The following is a 19,551-nucleotide window of genomic DNA, read 5'->3' as shown; positions in this document are numbered from 1 at the left end:
GAAGAGAGAGGGAGGAAAGAGAGGAGAAGAGAGAGGGAGGAAAGAGAGGAGGAGAGAGAGGGAGGAAAGAGAGGAGAAGAGAGAGGGAGGGAAGAGAGGAGAAGAGAGGGAGGAAAGAGAGGAGAGGAGGAGAGAGAGGAGGAGAGAGGGAGGGAAGAGAGGAGAAGAGAGAGAGGGAGGGGAGAGAGGAGAAGAGAGAGGGAGGAGAAGAGAGGAGAAGAGAGAGGGAGTGGAAAGAGAGGGCAGAGAGGAAGAAGACAGAAGGAAAAGAGTAGCCAGATCCACAGCTGAGCCACACACCTGAGGTCTCTTCTGACGATGGCGTAACCCACGATGATGTGTAGTTTTTCCAGAGCAGTCATTGGCCGGTCGAGGGTGGGTCCCTCTCCTATCAGTATCTCGTCCTCCTCACTGATGGTCTGCACAGTGGGCGGCTTGGACACCTCTTCTCCTTCCTCTGACTGGGGGACACAACACCATAAAGAATACCCAGGCCGCCTCTCTGACCTTAAGGCTAGCTGGCTATCGCCCCATTTTAATGTTTGTCTAGATGTTGTGGACACTGTTGTGGCTTTACTGGGCCTCTGGATCTGTGAACCCTGGGCTCAGTCCTCAGTTTTAGTCTGAAATGGCACCCTATTCCCTATATAGTGCACTACTATAAAGTTTGATTTGATTTGATCTAGGGAATAGGGTGCCATTTCAGACCCAGTCCTCAGTCTCACCTCCTCCTGGATGATAGAGGGTTTCCTCGTGCCCCTAGAGGGAGAGGCTGGGACCTCCTCAGGGATGGAAGACGTCTTTCTACCCCCACTCAGCAGGTTAGTGAACGTAGAACCCTTCCTGGCTCGGGGCGTCGCGTCTACGGCCGAGGAACCCTTCCTGGCTCGGGGCGTCGCATCTACGGCCGAGGAACCCTTCCTGGCTCGGGGCGTCGCGTCTACGGCCGAGGAACCCTTCCGGCTCAGGATCACCTGAGGACCACAAGGGAAGTAAACGTTCAGATTTTATTGGGGTGGTTTCCCGGACACAGATTACGTTTAGTCCTGGTGTAAAAAAGGCCATTCCTTTTCAGCAATCAGCGTGCCAAAAATGGACGTTTGGACTCTGGCCCCTCCAGGTCAGAGGTTATAGTACTCAACAGATGAAGATGCAAGTTTATCAGTGTGTGAAGTGTGTGGTGGTGACCTAGAGAATAAAGCTCTGGATGTGGAAACATCTGCCTGGTTCCTGTAGTGGGTCAGACCAAAGTAGAGTTCCGTCACCAGTGGGTGAAATCAACAACAAAATCACCTCGTCAGTCTTGGCAGAGGCCTTGCGGTTCCGGGACACCAAGTCTGTAAAGGTGGAACCCTTTCTGCTTCGAGGAGCAGGTTCCTCTGGTACCGTGGAGACCTTACGGTTCTTCTGGTTCCTCAGAACCCTCTATAAAAGACATGTACATTAATTAATTAACCCTTCCACATGAGAAATGGTCAAAGGAGAACATTCACTGAAACAGAAATGTAAATGAAAATGACGGCTGAAATTCAGGTCAGAGGCGCTCCTCTCATTCTGCCGTCCATCATTCTGATGTTTTTCCTATCCTACTTGGGCTAATCCCAGTGTGTGCTGTGGTCTGGACCCACCTGGTCCAGGCCCACCATGTGGCTCAGCCTCCTGTCCTGTCTCAAGACCAGGTTCTGATCCAGGGAGCTGTTAGCCATGTTTGACCCCCTGACCCCCCTAGCCCCCTGGCCCTGCACCAGCTTGGGCTCCGGCAGGTCCCCCATGAACCTCAAGATGATCCACCACACTGTCATGGAGGCCTGCGGACAGAGAGAGACAACTTAATGATGGGTTGACTATGTTTTCTGTGAACAATTTTTGTATTTAAAGGTTTTCATTAATGTCCATCAAAACAGAGGATCGCAGTCAAATAAGGTAGGAGTTAAAGTAAGTGAAACGTACAATATTTACTGTTATTAAAGAATGGTTATTTTAAGAAACATTGAAAGCTGGGTTTAGGAGAGCCTCCTAAAGTGCGAGGATCAGAAAGATTATTAGCAGGGGAAGTTAAGAACCGCAGAGTTCAGAAAACCTGTTGATTTCACAACAATGAAGTACTCCATGATGGCACCGGCAGTTTATTCAATGTACCGGTCACTTCGACTAGGCGAATTCTGTGCCAAGATGGGGTTCTATCGGGTGGTTTTGCTGAACTCTCTCACATTTTTATGGGATTTACCATAACATTTCCTTCGTCCTCGTGGTAGAGTAGTGGCTGTCTGAGCCTCTGGCGGATGTGTGTTGGCGTGGCGGCGCCCTGGAAGTACATGGAGGCAAACTTTGAGAAGGAGTACTCATCAAGGTCGTCATAGTCCTCCTCGGGGATGTCCTCTACCATGGGCAGGTCATCCAGATCCACCTCCTCTGGTCTGGTCCGCTCTCCCTGCTTCTCCAGGTCCTGAGGGAGAGAGACAGAGAAATGGTTGGGAATGGACGCTTAGATGGATCATGGCTATCGTGAAACCAGACTAAAACAGAATGCGGTTTAACAAGGCTTTGTGACTGTAGCATGGGAAACGTGGTTGAAAGCACCATCAAGGGGATGGACCACAGAGTAAAACAATCTAGAGGGTGCACTGGGGATAAAAGACTGTGACAGCATGCAACATTTGAAAGCAGTGCCTCTAGTTTTTCTAAATCTGTGGGTTGGACACATCACCCCTTCAGGGATGCTGCAACACTAGTATTTACCACAATTCATCTTACTACATCTATCACAGAGGTCTTTAACCTTGAATCCGACAGGAGCCTGCCCCTCCTGCCCTCCCACCATACTGGGCAGGAACCCGAAGATGTTGTCCACCATTTCCTGGTCTGTTATTGATTCTGATTGGGCGCTGGCCTCCTTCTCTCCCTTCTGCCGGAGCACCTCCTCTAAACGTCTCTGCCTCTCCAGGGCTGCCAACTCCTCCTCACGACGCTCCTTAGCTGACAGGTACATCTGGAGATGAGACAGGAGTTCAGGAGCACAGTCAATAACTGATTAATGAGTCAGTAAGTCAGATTTTAATTATTGGTTGATTGATTGAATCAATCAATCAAGTTCCTCCTCACGACGCTCCTTAGCTGACAGGTACATCTGGGATAAACAGGAGTTCAGGAGCACAGTCAATAACTGATTAATGAGTCAGTAAGTCAGATTTTAATTATTGGTTGATTGATTGAATCAATCAATCTCCTCCTCGCAGTGCTCCTTAGCTGACAGGTACATCTGGGGGGGAACAACAGATCAGGAATAAATCAACCAGTCAATCAATCAATCAGTCAGTCAGTCAGTCAATCAATCAACCAATAATTCAATCAACCAATCAATCAAGCTATTAAGCAACCAATCCATCAAATGTATTTATAAAGCCCTTTTACAGCAAGTAAAGTTGTCGCAAAGTGTTTTACAGTAACCCCGCCCTAGACCCCCAAAAGAGCAAGCAAAGAACATATCTAAGCTGAGAACATATCTAAGCTTAGAACATATCTAAGCTGAGAACATATCTAAGCTGAGAACATATCTAAGCTGAGAACATATCTAAGCTGAGAACATATCTAAGCTGAGAACATATCTAAGCTGAGAACATATCTAACAGATTGACTACAGTTACTACTGTACAGTGAACACGTCATCGAGGAGCTTATCATACATCTCTCTTCATCTTCTTCATTTGCTTCCTAGCCAGCATGCCCCTGGTGTTAGCCTGCAGGAGGACCACCGCGTGCCTCTTCCTCTGCCACTCCTTTCTGGCCAGGTAACCCCGTGACTGGGCCTGGAGCAGGACCGCAGCGGCCCTCTTCTGCTGGTAGTGGTGCTGCAGCTGGCGGGCTCGGACCTTCGCCTGCAGACGAGCAAAACCCAGCTGGACCTGGAGGAGAGAAAGGCCATAAACGGGTTATATTGTGTTCATGCGCTAAACAAATAAAATAACAATCTTACCGCAGGAAACTTCACATGGTCTCTGTTTTATTCTAACAGGTTTGGCTATGCATATATATATTCTGTTAAACTTGCTTACCTTAACAGTCTTCTAATATGTTTCGGTACGTTTCTGTTCATCTTTATATATTTTCTTTTGAGCTCTAAATGGAATATGTTATAACGGACAGTAACCATAGTAACTCACCACTCTGTACAGCTTTCTGCCTTTGTAACCTCTCCAGTGTTTCTGAATGACCAGCGCAGAAGACCTCTGTCTCAGGAACTGTCTCCTGCAGGGTGACACATAGAAGACAAAGACATCTCAATGAACTGTTACATCACAAGATTACCACAGTCTACATCCACAATGACCATCTATTCCCTATATGATGCATTCCTTCTGACCAAGGTTCGTAGGGCTCTGTATAGAGACTGTATTGTCCAAGCTGTTTGGCCCGATATCATACCGATGTTTGTAGCATCGCAGGACCCTCTGGATCAGCAGGGCTTTCTCATTCAACTCCTTCATTCTCTCCAGCTCCAACAGGGTGTCATGGAAGTCCTGAGATTAGAGGAATGGAAAGCTCACATTATTACATGTTAACTCAATCCATCCATCCATCCATCCATCCATCCATCCATCCATCCATCCATTAATCATCAATCCATCAATCCATCCATTAATCATCAATCCATCCATCCATCCATCCATCCATCCATCCATCCATCCATCCATCCATCCATCCATCCATCCATCCATCCATCATCAATCCATCCATCCATCCATCCATCCATCCATCCATCCATCCATCCATCCATCCATTAATCATCAATCCATTAATCATCCATCCATCCATCCATCCATCCATCCATCCATCCATCCATCCATCCATCCATCCATCCATCAATCCATCAATCCATCCATCCATCCGTCAACCACTCCGTCATTCTTTAAACCTGGTACCTGGACAACCATGCTATCTAGAGATTAGAGTTATATGTGAGAGGTCAGCATAAATGGATTGTTACCTTCAGAAATATCTTTGTCTTGCCGGTCTTCCAGTCACCATCTTGTCCAGCAAGAACGGTCTCACAGATACATTCAGCGCATTTCTGTGGAGATTCCTGGGAAAACAATAAATTTTCTTTGCACAGGCTTTACATGCCACGTTATGAAGATACTTGGCTATCATATTTAAACAACAAACATGGTTTCTGTGGTTGAGCCACGAGATGGAGCAAAGTTGCAGTGATGCAATGAACAACAATAACAACAACAACAACAACAGCAACAGAAACATTTCTTCTCACCGCTTTGGGGTCACAGAGGGTGGTCTTGAGCAGCACGCGGTATCGCTCCAGGAACTCATCGAAGGTGTAGCGGATGGGATAGCCAGCCTTCCTGATCCTAATGGTCTCCATCATCCCAGAGTAGCGCAGCTGACGCATACACAGCTCTCTGTCAAACAGCTAAAACAGGGACGTATACACAGCTCTCTGTCAAACAGCTAAAACAGGGACGGATACACAGCTCTCTGTCAAACAGCTAAAACAGGGACGGATACACAGCTCTGTCAAACAGGGACGTATACACAGCTCTCTGTCAAACAGGGACGTATACACAGCTCTCTGTCAAACAGGGACGGATACACAGCTCTCTGTCAAACAGCTAAAACAGGGACTCATACACAGCTCTCTGTCAAACAGGGACGTATACACAGCTCTCTGTCAAACAGCTAAAACAGGGACGTATACACAGCTCTCTGTCAAACAGCTAAAACAGGGACGTATACACAGCTCTCTGTCAAACAGCTAAAACAGGGACGTATACACAGCTCTCTGTCAAACAGCTAAAACAGGGACGTATACACAGCTCTCTGTCAAACAGGGACGTATACACAGCTCTCTGTCAAACAGGGACGTATACACAGCTCTCTGTCAAACAGGGACGTATACACAGCTCTCTGTCAAACAGGGACGTATACACAGCTCTCTGTCAAACAGGGACGTATACACAGCTCTCTGTCAAACAGGGACGTATACACAGCTCTCTGTCAAACAGGGACGTATACACAGCTCTCTGTCAAACAGCTAAAACAGGGACGTATACACAGCTCTCTGTCAAACAGGGACGTATACACAGCTCTCTGTCAAACAGGGACGGATACACAGCTCTCTGTCAAACAGGGACGTATACACAGCTCTCTGTCAAACAGCTAAAACCCGGACAAAAAGTCCATCTTTAGGATGGGATGGTCTCATAGGAGAAACAGTTTCATATAAAAATTGATGTTAAAGTAACTAATCCAGTGTTTCCAGATTCCTATGAAATATGACCCATACAATATGAGTGAAATATGGTAATTAAGTATGTTCAAAAGCAGCTTTTCTGTGTCGGAATGGTGTTAGAGTACCCCAACAACAGAATGGTGTGGGCATGTACCGGTCATAAAAAATATTAATGCGAGTAGACCGTTGATTGGCCAGCTCGGCCCATGAGCCAACATGACATCATGTTCTATGATGAAATAGCAAGCATTTCTGAAACGGTCTGTTTGAGATACAAGTTTGAGGTGGGGTTTTTGAAGTGTTTTTTTTTCTCCAATTTACGCTTTGGCCACAAATATGAGTATAGGACGAGCCAACAACATTATTTGGGTATGAGTTAAGAGAATATGATTCCAGTGTGATTTTCACTGGACAGTTACTATGAGTGACATACATTTCAACACAGCTGTCATGGTTTAAGGTGACCGTATTAAAAACCACAGAAATACATATTAGACCTAATTTGATGGGACTTCTGTGATTAAAACCCTTCTGACGTACCATGGGCTTCTTGAAGTCGTTGGGCTTGATGCAGCGTATGAAGTAGGGCTGGCAGACTGTCAGGGTCTTCATCAGGGAATCTAGGGACTGTCGGAACTGACCACTCAACGTAGGAACATGCTTCTTAGCATCAGCCGCTTGCTGCTATAGAGAGAGAGAGAGAGAGAGAGAGAGAAATGTATATAGAGATAAATATAAATGTATACAGTATACAGTATATATACAGTACCAGTCAGAAGTTTGGACACACCTACTCATTCAAGGGTTTTTCTTTATTTTTTTACTATTTTCTACATTGTAGAATAATCGTGAAGACATCAAAACTATGAAATAACACATATGGAATCATGTAATAACCAAAAAAAGTGTTTAAAAAATCTAAATATATTTTAGATTTTTCAAAGTAGCCACCCTTTACTCTTGGCATTCTCTCAACCAGCTTCACCTGGAATGCTTTTCCAACAGTCTTGAAGGAGTTCCCACATATGCTGAGCACTTGTTGGCTGCTTTTCCCTCACTCTGCGGTCCAATTCATCCCAAACCATCTCAATTGGGTTGAGGTCAGGTGATTGTGGAGGCCAGGTCATCTGATGCAGCACTCCATCACTCTCCTTCCTGGTCAAATAGCCCTTACACAGCCTGGAGGTGTGTTGGGTCATTGTCCTGTTGAAAAACAAATGATAGTCCCACTAAGCGCAAACCAGATGAGATGGCGTATCGCTGCAGAATGCTGTGGTAGCCATGCTGGTTAAGTGTGCCTTGAATTCTAAATAAATCACAGACAGTGTCACCAGCAAAGCACCCCCACACCATCACACCTCCTCCTCCTTGCTTCACGGTGGGAACCACACATGTGGAGATCATCCGTTCACCTACTCTGCGTCTCACAAAGACACGGCGGTTGGAACCAAAAATCTCAAATTTGGACTCATCAGACCAAAGGGCAGATTTCCACCGGTCTAATTCTTCTTGTTGGTGTCTTTCGTAGTGGTTTCTTTGTAGCAATTCGACCATGAAGGCCTGATTCACACAGTCTCCTCTGAACAGTTGATGTTGAGATGTGTCTGTGACTTAAACTCTGTGAAGCATTTATTTGTGCTGCAATTTCTGAGGCTGGTAACTCTAATGAACTTATCCTCTGCAGCAGAGGTAACTCTGGGTCTTCCTCTCCTGTGGCGGTCCTCATGAGAGCCAGTTTCATCAAAGTACTTTATGGTTTTTGCGACTGCACTTGAAGAAACTTTCAAAGCTCTTGAAATGTTCCGTATTGACTGACCTTCATGTCTTAAAGTAATGATGGACTGTCGTTTCTCTTTGCTTATTTGAGCTGTTCCTGCCATAATATGGACTTGGTCTTTTTACCAAATAGGGCTCTTCTGTATACACCCCCTACAACACAACTGAGTGGCTCAAATGCATTAAGAAGGAAAGAAATACCACAAATTAAATTTAACAAGGCACATCTGTTAATTGAAATGCATTCCAGGTGACTACCTCATGAAGCTGGTTGAGAGAATGCCAAGAGTGTGCAAAGCTGTCATCAAGGCAAAGGGTGGCTACTTTGAAGAATCTCAAATATAAAATGTGTTTTACACTTTTTTGGATACTACATGATTGCATATGTGTTATTTCATAGTTTTGAAAATAGCAAAAATAAAGAACCCTGGAATGAGTAGGTGTGTCCAAACTTTTGACTGTTAGTATATATATATAGAAAGAGAGAGCGAGAGAGAGACAGAGAGAGAGAGAGAGAGAGAGAGACAGAGAGAGAGAGAGACAAAGAGAGAGAGACAGAGAGAGAAAGAGAGAGACAGAGAGAGAGAGAGACAAAGAGAGAGAGAGACAGAGAGAGAAAGAGACAGACAGAGAGAGAGAGAGACAAAGAGAGAGAGACAGAGAGAGAGAAAGAGAGAAACAGAGAGAGAGAGAGAGAGAGAGAGAGAGAGAGAGAGAGAGACAAAGAGACAAAGAGAGAGAGACAAAGAGACAAAGAGAGAGAGACAAAGAGACAAAGAGAGAGAGACAAAGAGACAAAGAGAGAGAGACAAAGAGACAAAGAGAGAGAGACAAAGAGACAAAGAGAGAGAGAGATATTGTTCTTATGCTACTGTATCTGAGTCCCTCTAAAATGTAACTGCATCTCTACATGTTTCACCGTGAGGCTGAGATTATTATTATTTATTATTTTAAGCTAGTTTCCTGCAATTCTACACATTTTGTCATGGGGCTGAGAGAAAATATGCAGTTTAAAAGCAAATTTCCTGCAATGTTACACATTTTGCCATGTTCTTATGCTACCGTATCTGAGTGACTCGAACATGAAACAAAATCAATGAAGGGCCCCATGCCATGATATTTTGGGAATGTTTGATTCTCCCTGACTGTCTAGTTTTTATTTTGGTAATTGTTAGTATATATATATAGCTCCATTTTATTTTTCTACATACTTTACGATTGGTTTTAGTCATTTAAGTTTACAATGAAAACAGGAAAGTATAGGGGAAACGATGAACCAGCTTTGAACCGCTGGGAACCCTGGGTGTTATAGTGAAGCTGCCCCCAGGGTTTCCTAGGCCTCTTTCCAGGTGGTTCCCAGGGTTCCACTGACCCGTCGAGAGTTCTTGTGATTGATGGTCATCTTGGGGTTGGCGCTGGCTATCTCGCTATTGGAGGAGAGCTCGTTCTGGAATGCCTGCTTCAGCATCTTACTGGACGACGTCTCCACCAGCTGGATGAGGTCAGTGCTCAGAGCATCTCTGTTCTTCTCAAGGAAACCTAAATTACAAGATGAGACTATATCAGGGTGTGTCCCAAATGGCACCCTATTCCCTATATAGGGCACTCCTTTAGACCAGAGAATGGCACCCTATTCCCTATATAGTGCACTACTTTAGACCAGAGCCCATAAGGTCAATAGGGTACCATTTGGGATACAGCCTACATTATACAGATTTTATACCGATTAAACCCGAACACAAATAGTGGGCAGGTTAAAATAAGAAAAGTGGTACTCATTCAAGCACAGGCACAAAACTGTCATTACAGTTTAGATTATAGCAATACAAAAGTTTGCGTCTCATAGAGATCTGTAGAATACCTTTTGAATCGTAGTGGACCACCCCAGCGAAATGCTGGATTCCAAACTGCGTGTCGTGGTTGTTTTTAGGGGGAATATAGACATCGCCCTTCCCATGTACCTGGTTCATCTTGTTGATCATGGTAGTATCTGTACCCTACACACACGCACACACACACACACACACACACACACACACACACGCACACAACAGAACAAAGAACAGAAGAGTTAGGCCCTTTCACTTGTCCGAGCCAGAACGGCACCTAGACAGGACACTACTCAATTACAGGGCCTCACTTGTAATGTTACCTGTGGTTCTCAAACCCGGCCTATCCACCCTTGGGAAGACTAATACGAGCATCTCAAACCCGGCCTATCCACCCTTGGGAAGACTAATACGAGCATTGGCCTTATAATCAGTTGCACATGAGGGGGGTACTTCAGAGCACAATGCAATTGGGGAACATTAACCAAAACAGTTCTTAAGAGTCACTGAATTAATTTGCGTCCCAAATGAAACCCTATTCCGTACAGAGTAAACTACTGTTGACCAGAGCCTTGTGGGCAGAAGTGCACTCTGTAGGGAATAGGGAGACATTTGAGACGCAGTCTTAAAGTGCAGGGGGGGCGGAGGCTGCGTACCTTGGGGAAGTTGCTTTCCTCGTCGATAAGTGCCAGGATGTTAAGAGACTTGTTGGCCAGCACGTCCAGTGTTCTCTGGTTGTCGTTGTAGTCGATGTGGTTCCAGACGATGTTCTCGCGGGCGTACTCATCCTGCTCCAGCTTGAAGACATGCTTCACGAAGAACTGCTGCAGCTTCTCGTTGGCGAAGTTGATACACAGCTGCTCAAAACTGCAATGAAAACAAGCAAACAACCCACACAATAATCAAAAGAATGGTCAACACACTTTAGGACGTTAAATAAAGTCAAAGGGTGACTGACTTTAGGACGTTGAATAAAGTCAAAGGGTGACTGACTTTAGGACGTTGAATAAAGTCAAAGGGTGACTGACTTTAGGACGTTGAATAAAGTCAAAGGGTGACTGACTTTAGGACGTTGAATAAAGTCAAAGGGTGACTGACTTTAGGATGTTGAATAAAGTCAAAGGGTGACTGACTTTAGGACGTGGAATAAAGTCAAAGGGTGACTGATTTTAGGACGTTGAATAAAGTCAAAGGGTGACTGACTTTAGGACGTTGAATAAAGTAAAAGGGTGACTGACTTTTTGATGTTGAATAAAGTCAAAGGGTGACTGACTTTAGGACGTTGAATAAAGGGTGACTGACTTTAGGACGTTGAATAAAGTCAAAGGGTGACTGACTTTAGGACGTTGAATAAAGTCAAAGGGTGACTGACTTTTTGATGTTGAATAAAGTCAAAGGGTGACTGACTTTAGGACGTTGAATAAAGGGTGACTGACTTTAGGACGTTGAATAAAGTCAAAGGGTGACTGACTTTAGGACGTTGAATAAAGTCAAAGGGTGACTGACTTTAGGACGTTGAATAAAGTCAAAGGGTGACTGACTTTATGACGTTGAATAAAGTCAAAGGGTGACTGACTTTAGGACGTTGAATAAAGTCAAAGGGTGACTGACTTTAGGACGTTGAATAAAGTCAAAGGGTGACTGACTTTAGGTCGTTGAATAAAGTCAAAGGGTGACTGACTTTAGGACGTTGAATAAAGTCAAAGGGTGACTGACTTTAGGACGTTGAATAAAGTCAAAGGGTGACTGACTTTAGGACGTTGAATAAAGTCAAAGGGTGACTGACTTTAGGACATTTAATAAAGTCAAAGGGTGACTGACTTTAGGACGTTGAATAAAGTCAAAGGGTGACTGACTTTAGGACGTTGAATAAAGTCAAAGGGTGACTGACTTTAGGACGTTGAATAAAGGGTGACTGACTTTAGGACGTTGAATAAAGTCAAAGGGTGACTGACTTTAGGACGTTGAATAAAGTCAAAGGGTGACTGACTTTAGGACGTTGAATAAAGTCAAAGGGTGACTGACTTTAGGACGTTGAATAAAGTCAAAGGGTGACTGACTTTAGGACGTTGAATAAAGTCAAAGGGTGACTGACTTTAGGACGTTGAATAAAGTCAAAGGGTGACTGACTTTAGGACGTTGAATAAAGTCAAAGGGTGACTGACTTTAGGACGTTGAATAAAGTCAAAGGATGACTGACTTTAGGACGTTGAATAAAGTCAAAGGGTGACTGACTTTAGGACGTTGAATAAAGGGTGACTGACTTTAGGACGTTGAATAAAGTCAAAGGGTGACTGACTTTAGGACGTTTAATAAAGTCAAAGGGTGACTGACTTTAGGACGTTGAATAAAGTCAAAGGGTGACTGACTTTAGGACGTTGAATAAAGGGTGACTGACTTTAGGACGTTGAATAAAGTCAAAGGGTGACTGACTTTAGGACGTTGAATAAAGTCAAAGGGTGACTGACTTTAGGACGTTGAATAAAGTCAAAGGGTGACTGACTTTAGGACGTTGAGTAAAGGGTGACTGACTTTAGGACGTTGAATAAAGTCATAAAGTCTGACTGACTTTAAGGAGTTAGAGTAAAGTCATAAATTGACAGCTCTACCATATAGATTGCAAAATAGTTGGGAATAGATTTTTGACGTACCGATTCCATGCCACATGGTTTATGAACTAATACACAAAACAACGCCGGATTGAAAACGTTGAATTGTTCAATTTCAATTATTATACAACATTCTTGCAACAAATAGAATGTTATATGTATGGGGGATACAACCATCCCAGCTCTGCAGATTTTTTGCGAAGAGACAGAATCATTAGATTATTTGTTTTGGTACAGTCCAAATGTAGCTTGTTTTTGGTCGCAAGTCCAGGAATGAGAGAGGTTTAATGAGAGAGGTAACATCTGACGGAGCTTCTCTCTCACTGTCTCCCAGGAGCTAAATCAGCCTTGACTGGGATAAACAAATATTACTTACACTGTTATTCAATTGAATTACACCTCTCTCTCTCTCTCTCCCTCTCTCTCTCTGTCTCTCTCTCTCTCTGTCTCTCTCTCTCTCTCTCTCTCTCTCTCTCTCTCTCTCTCTCTCTCTGTCTCTCTCTCTCTCTCTCTCTCTCTCTCTCTCTCTCTCTCTCTCTCTCTCTCTCTCTCTCTCTCTCTCTCTCTCTCTCTCTCTCTCTCTCTCTCTCTCTCTCTCTCTCTCTCTCTCTCTCTCTCTCTCTCAAAAACAACAAGATAACTCATGTAAAATATACTGTGTCCCGTAAAATAGGTTCAGAACTTTTGTGAAACAGCACAGTTAAAAATATATGGCAAAATATAAATCAAAATGGATGGGATTGAGAGATAGATGGGAGGGGTTGAGTGGAGTTGAAGGATGGGATTAAAAACGAACAAAATATAACTAGTTGTAAAATAAATTGTGTCCGTAAAATGTATATAGTATGTATAAGCTGGAAGTAGAAGCCTAAGTGTTGTTGTTCATTATTCTACCCCAATTAGGGGAGGGATGGTAGGGTTAGGGGAAAATAATAAAGGAAAATATATTTTAAAAAAATATATATATACACTATTGGTCAAAGGTTTTAGAAAACCTACTCATTCAAGGGTTTTTCTTTGTTTTTACTATTTTCTATGTTGTAGAATAATAGTGAAGACATCAAAACTATGAAGTAACACATATGGAATCATGTAGTAACCAAAAAAGTGTTAAACAAATAAAAAATATATTTTATATTTGAGATTCTTCAAATAGCCACCCTTTGCCTTGATGACAGCTTTGCACACTTTTGGCATTCTCTCAACCAGCTTCATGAGGTAGTCACCTGGAATGCATTTCAATTAACAGGTGTGCCTTCTTAAAAGTTAATTTGTTGAATTTCTTTCCTTCTTAATGCGTTTGAGCCAATCACTTGTGTTGTGACTGTCACGCCCTGGCTCTAGGGACTCTTTTAAGTTGAGCCAGGGTGTGTAGAGTTTATGTTTTGTGTTCGTTGTGTCTAGTCTAGTTTTTGTATATCTATGTTGGCCAGAGTGGTTCTCAATCAGAGGCAACGAGTATCAGCTGTTGCTGGTTGTCTCTGATTGGGAACCATATTTAGTCAGGTGGTTTTCCCACAGTGTTTGTGGGATCTTGTTCCGTGTTGGTTTGTGTTTTGCACCTGTGGACGTCACGTATCGATTTGTTGTTTTGTTTGTGTATCATTTAATAAATAAGTATGTTCACCTTCCACGCTGTGCCTTGGTCCTCTATATCCAACGATCGTGACAGTGACAAGGTATACAGAAGATAGCCCTATTTGGTAAAAGACCAAGTCCATATTATGGCAATAACAGCTCAAATAAGCAAAGAGAAATAACAATCCATCATTACTTTAAGACATGAAGGTCAGTCAATACGGAACATTTCAAGAACTTTGAAAGTTTCTTCAAGTGCAGTCGCAAAAACCATCAAGCGCTATGATGAAACTGGCTCTCATGAGGACCGCCACAGGAATGGAAGACCCAGAGTTACTTCTGCTGCAGAGGATACGTTCATTAGTTACCAGCCTCAGAAATTGCAGCCCAAATAAATGCTTCACAGAGTTCACAGACACATCTCAACATCAACTGTTCAGAGGGGACTGTGTGAATCAGGCCTTCATGGTCGAATTGTTGCAAAGAAACCACTACTAAAGGACACCAATAATAAGAAGAGACCTGCTTGGGCCAAGAAACACAAGCAATGGACATTAGACCGGTGGAAATCTGTCCCTTGGTCTGGAGTCCAAATTGGAGATTTTTGGTTCCAACCGCCGTGTCTTTGTGAGACGCAGAGTAGGTGAACGGATGATCTCCGCATGTGTATTTCCCACCGTAAAGAATGGAGGAGGAGGTATTATGGTGTGGGGGTGCTTTGCTGGTGACACTGTCTGTGATTTATTTAGAATTCAAGACACACTTAACCAGCATGGCTACCACAGCATTCTATAGCGATATGCCATCCCATCTGGTTTAGGCTTGGTGGGACTATCATTTGTTTTTCAACAGGACAATGACCCAACTCACCTCCAGGCGGTGTAAAAGCTATTTTACCAAGAAGGAGAGTGATGGAGGGCTGCATAAGATGACCTGGCCTCCACAATCCCCCAACCTCAACCAAATTGAGATGGTTTGGGATGAGTCGGACGGCAGAGTGAAGGAAAAGCAGCCAACAAGTGCTCAGCAAATGTGGGAACTCCTTCAAGACTGTTGGAAAAGCATTCCAGGTGAAGCTGGTTGAGAGAATGCCAAGAGTGTGCAAAGCAGTCATCAAGACAAAGGGTGGCTATTTGAAGAACCTCAAATATAAAATATATTTTTATTTGTTTAACACTTTTTTGTTTACTACATGATTCCATATGTGTTTTTTCATAGTTTTGATGTTTTCACTATTATTCTACAATGTAGAAAATAGTAAAAATAAAGAAAAACCCTTGAATGAGTAGGTGTTCTAAAACTTTTGACCGGTAGTGTATATATATTGACAAAAAAATATATGGGGGATTGGAAATGATGCAGACAATTACATTGATGGAAGCTACAATCTATCTGCAATATTAACGCTCCCCAATTCCGGAATATTCCATCCGGAATTTCAAGAAAACCTGGGAATCTTTGGAAAGTTAATGGAATTTTGCAACCCTTATTCCTCCATGGGAATGAACGAACTATTTTGTGATGGTACATGCCTGTTCTTGTTGAAGTTCTCGAAGCCGAAGATGTCCAGCAGACCGATAGACTGTCTGCCGTGTTTAGTGTCCTCGGGAGGAGGCTTGAACACAGCCATGTTGATCTTCCCCACCACCCAGACAAACAGTCTACCATAGATGGCCTGGTGGAGGACAGAGCAGAATACAAGCAAACATTATCATACTGTATTATGATTATTATAATGCATTATCATATATTATCATACATTATCATACGTCGGCCTCCTGTAGCTCAGTTGGTAGAGCATGGCGCTTGCAACGCCAGGGTTGTGGGTTTGATTCCCACGGGGGGCCAGTATGAAAAATGTATGCACTCACTAACTGTAAGTCGCTCTGTATAAGAGCGTCTGCTAAATGACTAAACATTTTTTAAATCTAAAATACGTAATTATATTATAGCCAAGCATCGGAGATGATAATGTTTCTATTTTTACCTCATGACTGAAAGTTCGCAAAGTGGAGTGTCTGATTTAAGCTCCAGATATATTATGGTCTTAGCAGGAGCCGATGCAGTCTCCTAGCCTGGTCCCAGGTCTGTTTGTGCCGTCTTACCAACTCCTATGGTCATTACCTAGCCTGGTCCCAGATCTGTTTGTGCTGTCTTGTCATTGTCACTCAATTTTGCAAGACAGCGCAAACAAGACAGCAAGTGGTACCAGCCTCACCTTGACAAACGCGTCTCTGCCGTCCATGGCCTGGGCTGAGGTGAGGGGTTTGGTCACACTCTCCCTGGAGGTCATGAAGGAGCGCTGGGTCAGACTCTTCTCCAGGGCCTTGGGGTCCACCTGGACCACAAACAGAGAGGGACATCACAGAGGACAATGACAGGTTAGTCTGGAGCTAACAGATATCACACCATTTTCTTGTGTACTCTTTGTATTCTTGAGAACTGAAAGCCGGTTTTGGGGGTATGGAGACACCTAGAACGTCTGGGATTGAGGCTAGTGACAGGCTTACCTCCAGAAGTTTGCTTGCCATGTTGAAATGATTTGACGTCATGACGTCACAGCTCTCCAGATTATTCAAAATGGTGGCTGGAAGGATCAAAGGTAAGGAAGTCAGTTACAGTAGGTATTTCAATGGCCCAATGGATTTGACATGCACAAATCCTGTATCTCAGTTGGTAGAGCATGGCGCTTGCAACGCCAGGGTTGTGGGTTCGATTCCCACGGGGGGCCAGTATGAAAAATGTGTGCACTCACTAACTGCAAGTTGCTCTGGATAAGAGCGTCTGCTAAAATGACCAAAAAATAAATAAAAAATGTCTTCCTCCCCAACAGGCCCACGCCATGGCTCTATCTCAACTTGTCTTTCCGTGATTCCTCACATTCTGTTTTTCTCTCAACCTTATTATAGTAGATGGTCCAAGGAGAGATGATGGGTTAGGGTTAAGTCCCAATCCTAGACCAGGAGAGATGGGTTAGGGTAAAGTCCCAATCCTAGACCAGGAGAGATGATGGGTTAGGGTAATGTCCCAATCCTAGACCAGGAGAGATGATGGGTTAGGGTTAGAGAATGTCCCAATCCGAGACCAGGAGAGATGGGTTAGGGTAAAGTCCCAATCCGAGACCAGGAGAGATGGGTTAGGGTAAAGTCCCAATCCTAGACCAGGAGAGATGATGGGTTAGGGTTAAGTCCCAATCCTAGACCAGGAGAGATGGGTTAGGGTAAAGTCCCAATCCTAGACCAGGAGAGATGATGGGTTAGGGTTAGGGTAAAGTCCCAATCCTAGACCAGGAGAGATGATGGGTTAGGGTAAAGTCCCAATCCTAGACCAGGAGAGATGATGGGTTAGGGTAAAGTCCCAATCCTAGACCAGGAGAGATGATGGGTTAGGGTAAAGTCCCAATCCTAGACCAGGAGAGATGATGGGTTAGGGTAAAGTCCCAATCCTAGACCAGGAGAGATTATGGGTTAGGGTAAAGTCCCAATCCTAGACCAGGAGAGATTATGGGTTAGGGTAAAGTCCCAATCCTAGACCAGGAGAGATGGTTAGGGTAAAGTCCCAATCGGAGACCAGGAGAGAGGATGGGTTAGGGTTAGAGAATGTCCCAATCCTAGACCAGGAGAAAGGATGGGAGTTAGGGTTAGGGGAAGTCCCAATCCTAGGGCAGGAGATGTGGGTCAGGGTAAAGTCCCAATCCTAGGCTATAAGAGACCATGAGAGGAATCCAGGAAGGGTGAATAGAGAAAAGTCATAAAACCCTCCCTGATCATGACCTTCAAATATATAAACCCCTCCTCCTCCCTGATCCTGACCTTCAAAGATATAAACCCCTCCTCCTCCTCCCTGATCCTGACCTTCAAAGATATAAACCCCTCCTCCTCCTCCCTGATCCTGACCTTCAAAGATATAAACCCCTCCTCCTCCTCCCTGATCATGACCTTCAAATATATAAACCCCTCCTCCTCCCTGATCCTGACCTTCAAAGATATAAACCCCTCCTCCTCCTCCCTGATCCTGACCTTCAAAGATATAAACCCCTCCTCCTCCTCCCTGATCCTGACCTTCAAAGATATAAACCCCTCCTCCTCCCTGATCCTGACCTTCAAAGATATAAACACCTCCTCCTCCTCCCTGATCCTGACCTTCAAAGATATAAACCCCTCCTCTCCTCCCTGATCCTGACCTTCAAAGATATAAACCCCTCCTCCTCCTCCCTGATCCTGACCATCAAAGATATAAACCCCTCCTCCTCCTCCCTGATCCTGACCTTCAAAGATATAAACCCCTCCTCCTCCTCCCTGATCTTCAAAGATATAAACCCCTCCTCCTCCCTGATCCTGACCTTCAAAGTCAACGTTTCCCAGGTGGAGTAAAGCAGCCAGTAACTTGTTGATCTCCCAGGAGTCATTCTCAGAGAACATCAGGATCTTCATGGCCGAGCGGAAGTGGGCGTACTCCTTAATGTCATCACGCCCATCGCAACTGGTGCAGTTACCCTGGCAACGCAGAACAACAACAACCAGGCTCAGAACAACATGATATTGATGCATCTCGGACCTGGTCCCCATTTATATCAATGAGCAATTATCCACTCATAACTCATACATGTGCAACACTGGTATGCATTATTGTCACGCCCTGGCTCTGGGGACTATGTTATGTTGAGCCAGGGTGTGTAAGTCTATGTTTGTATATCTATGTTGGCCTGAGTGACTCCCAATCAGAGGCAACGAGTGTCAGCTGGTTGTCTCTGATTGGGAGCCATATTTAACTGTCTGTCTTTTCACTTTGTGTTTGTGGTTTCTTGTTCCGTGTTCGGTCATTGATACCGTGGACGTCACGAGTCGTGTTTTGTTTTGTATTTTGATGCTTTAACTAATTAAAGTATGTTTGTTCATCACGCTGCGCCTTGGTCCTCCTCATTGGTAGACGATCGTGACAGAAGAAACCACCATAACAGGACCAAGCAGCGTGAAGAAGAGAGAGGATGGACTTGGGAGCAGTGGAGTAGGAGTCTCGACTGGGCCAAGCCAAGAGAAGAGGAGAGAGGTTGGACTTTGGAGCAGTGGGGTGAGAGTCTGGCGAGAATGATGGAGGCCTGGCCCACGGGGAGGAGAGACCCCCAGAAAATGTTTAGGGGGGGGGCTCACGACGTCGGGGCAGCAGGAGGCCGCGATAGAGCGGTCCAGCGGGTTGGCAGAGGAGGCCGCCAGGTTACGGGAGTCACTGGTCACCAGGGGGAAGGAGGTTGTAGAGGCACGGCGAGAGGTACTGGCGTGTGTTGCCAGTCCGGTCCGGCCTGTTCCTGATCCCCACGTAGGGCCAGTGGTGTGTTTCCCAGTACGGGCCGGCCTGTTCCTGCCACTCCCACCAAGTCTGTGGTGCGCGTCACCAGCCCAGTCCGGCCCATCCAAGCTCCCCGCACCAAGTCAGTGGTGCGCGTCGTCAGCCCGGTCCGGCTCATTCCTGCTCCCCGCACCAAGTCTGTGGTGCGCGTCACCAGCCCTGTCCGGCC

The 19,551-nt window shown here is 44.7% G+C and overlaps 1 protein-coding gene across 1 annotated transcript in view; it reads right to left on the bottom strand.

Annotated features, from left to right (window-relative positions):
- LOC121534170 (unconventional myosin-VIIa-like) overlaps window positions 1–19,551 on the bottom strand; it is a 78,485-nt gene that overhangs the window by 43,102 nt on the left and 15,832 nt on the right. The window contains exons 9-27 of the mRNA XM_041840698.2: window positions 18,379–18,532; window positions 16,547–16,623; window positions 16,255–16,374; window positions 15,569–15,711; window positions 10,506–10,716; window positions 9,882–10,017; window positions 9,393–9,559; window positions 6,785–6,928; window positions 5,267–5,425; window positions 4,985–5,080; window positions 4,423–4,517; window positions 4,161–4,245; window positions 3,684–3,902; window positions 2,780–2,989; window positions 2,228–2,446; window positions 1,629–1,808; window positions 1,294–1,425; window positions 726–974; window positions 301–461 (exon numbers count right to left, since the gene is read on the bottom strand). Coding sequence (XP_041696632.1) covers window positions 301–461; window positions 726–974; window positions 1,294–1,425; window positions 1,629–1,808; window positions 2,228–2,446; window positions 2,780–2,989; window positions 3,684–3,902; window positions 4,161–4,245; window positions 4,423–4,517; window positions 4,985–5,080; window positions 5,267–5,425; window positions 6,785–6,928; window positions 9,393–9,559; window positions 9,882–10,017; window positions 10,506–10,716; window positions 15,569–15,711; window positions 16,255–16,374; window positions 16,547–16,623; window positions 18,379–18,532 — 2,957 coding nt within the window. The remainder of the gene's footprint in view (window positions 1–300; window positions 462–725; window positions 975–1,293; window positions 1,426–1,628; window positions 1,809–2,227; window positions 2,447–2,779; window positions 2,990–3,683; window positions 3,903–4,160; window positions 4,246–4,422; window positions 4,518–4,984; window positions 5,081–5,266; window positions 5,426–6,784; window positions 6,929–9,392; window positions 9,560–9,881; window positions 10,018–10,505; window positions 10,717–15,568; window positions 15,712–16,254; window positions 16,375–16,546; window positions 16,624–18,378; window positions 18,533–19,551) is intronic.

The sequence above is a fragment of the Coregonus clupeaformis genome, chromosome 20, assembly GCF_020615455.1.
Source record: "Coregonus clupeaformis isolate EN_2021a chromosome 20, ASM2061545v1, whole genome shotgun sequence".
Lineage (NCBI taxonomy): Eukaryota > Metazoa > Chordata > Actinopteri > Salmoniformes > Salmonidae > Coregonus > Coregonus clupeaformis.
Note: the sequence above shows the minus strand (reverse complement) of the source record. Positions and strands in the feature narration are given on the sequence as shown.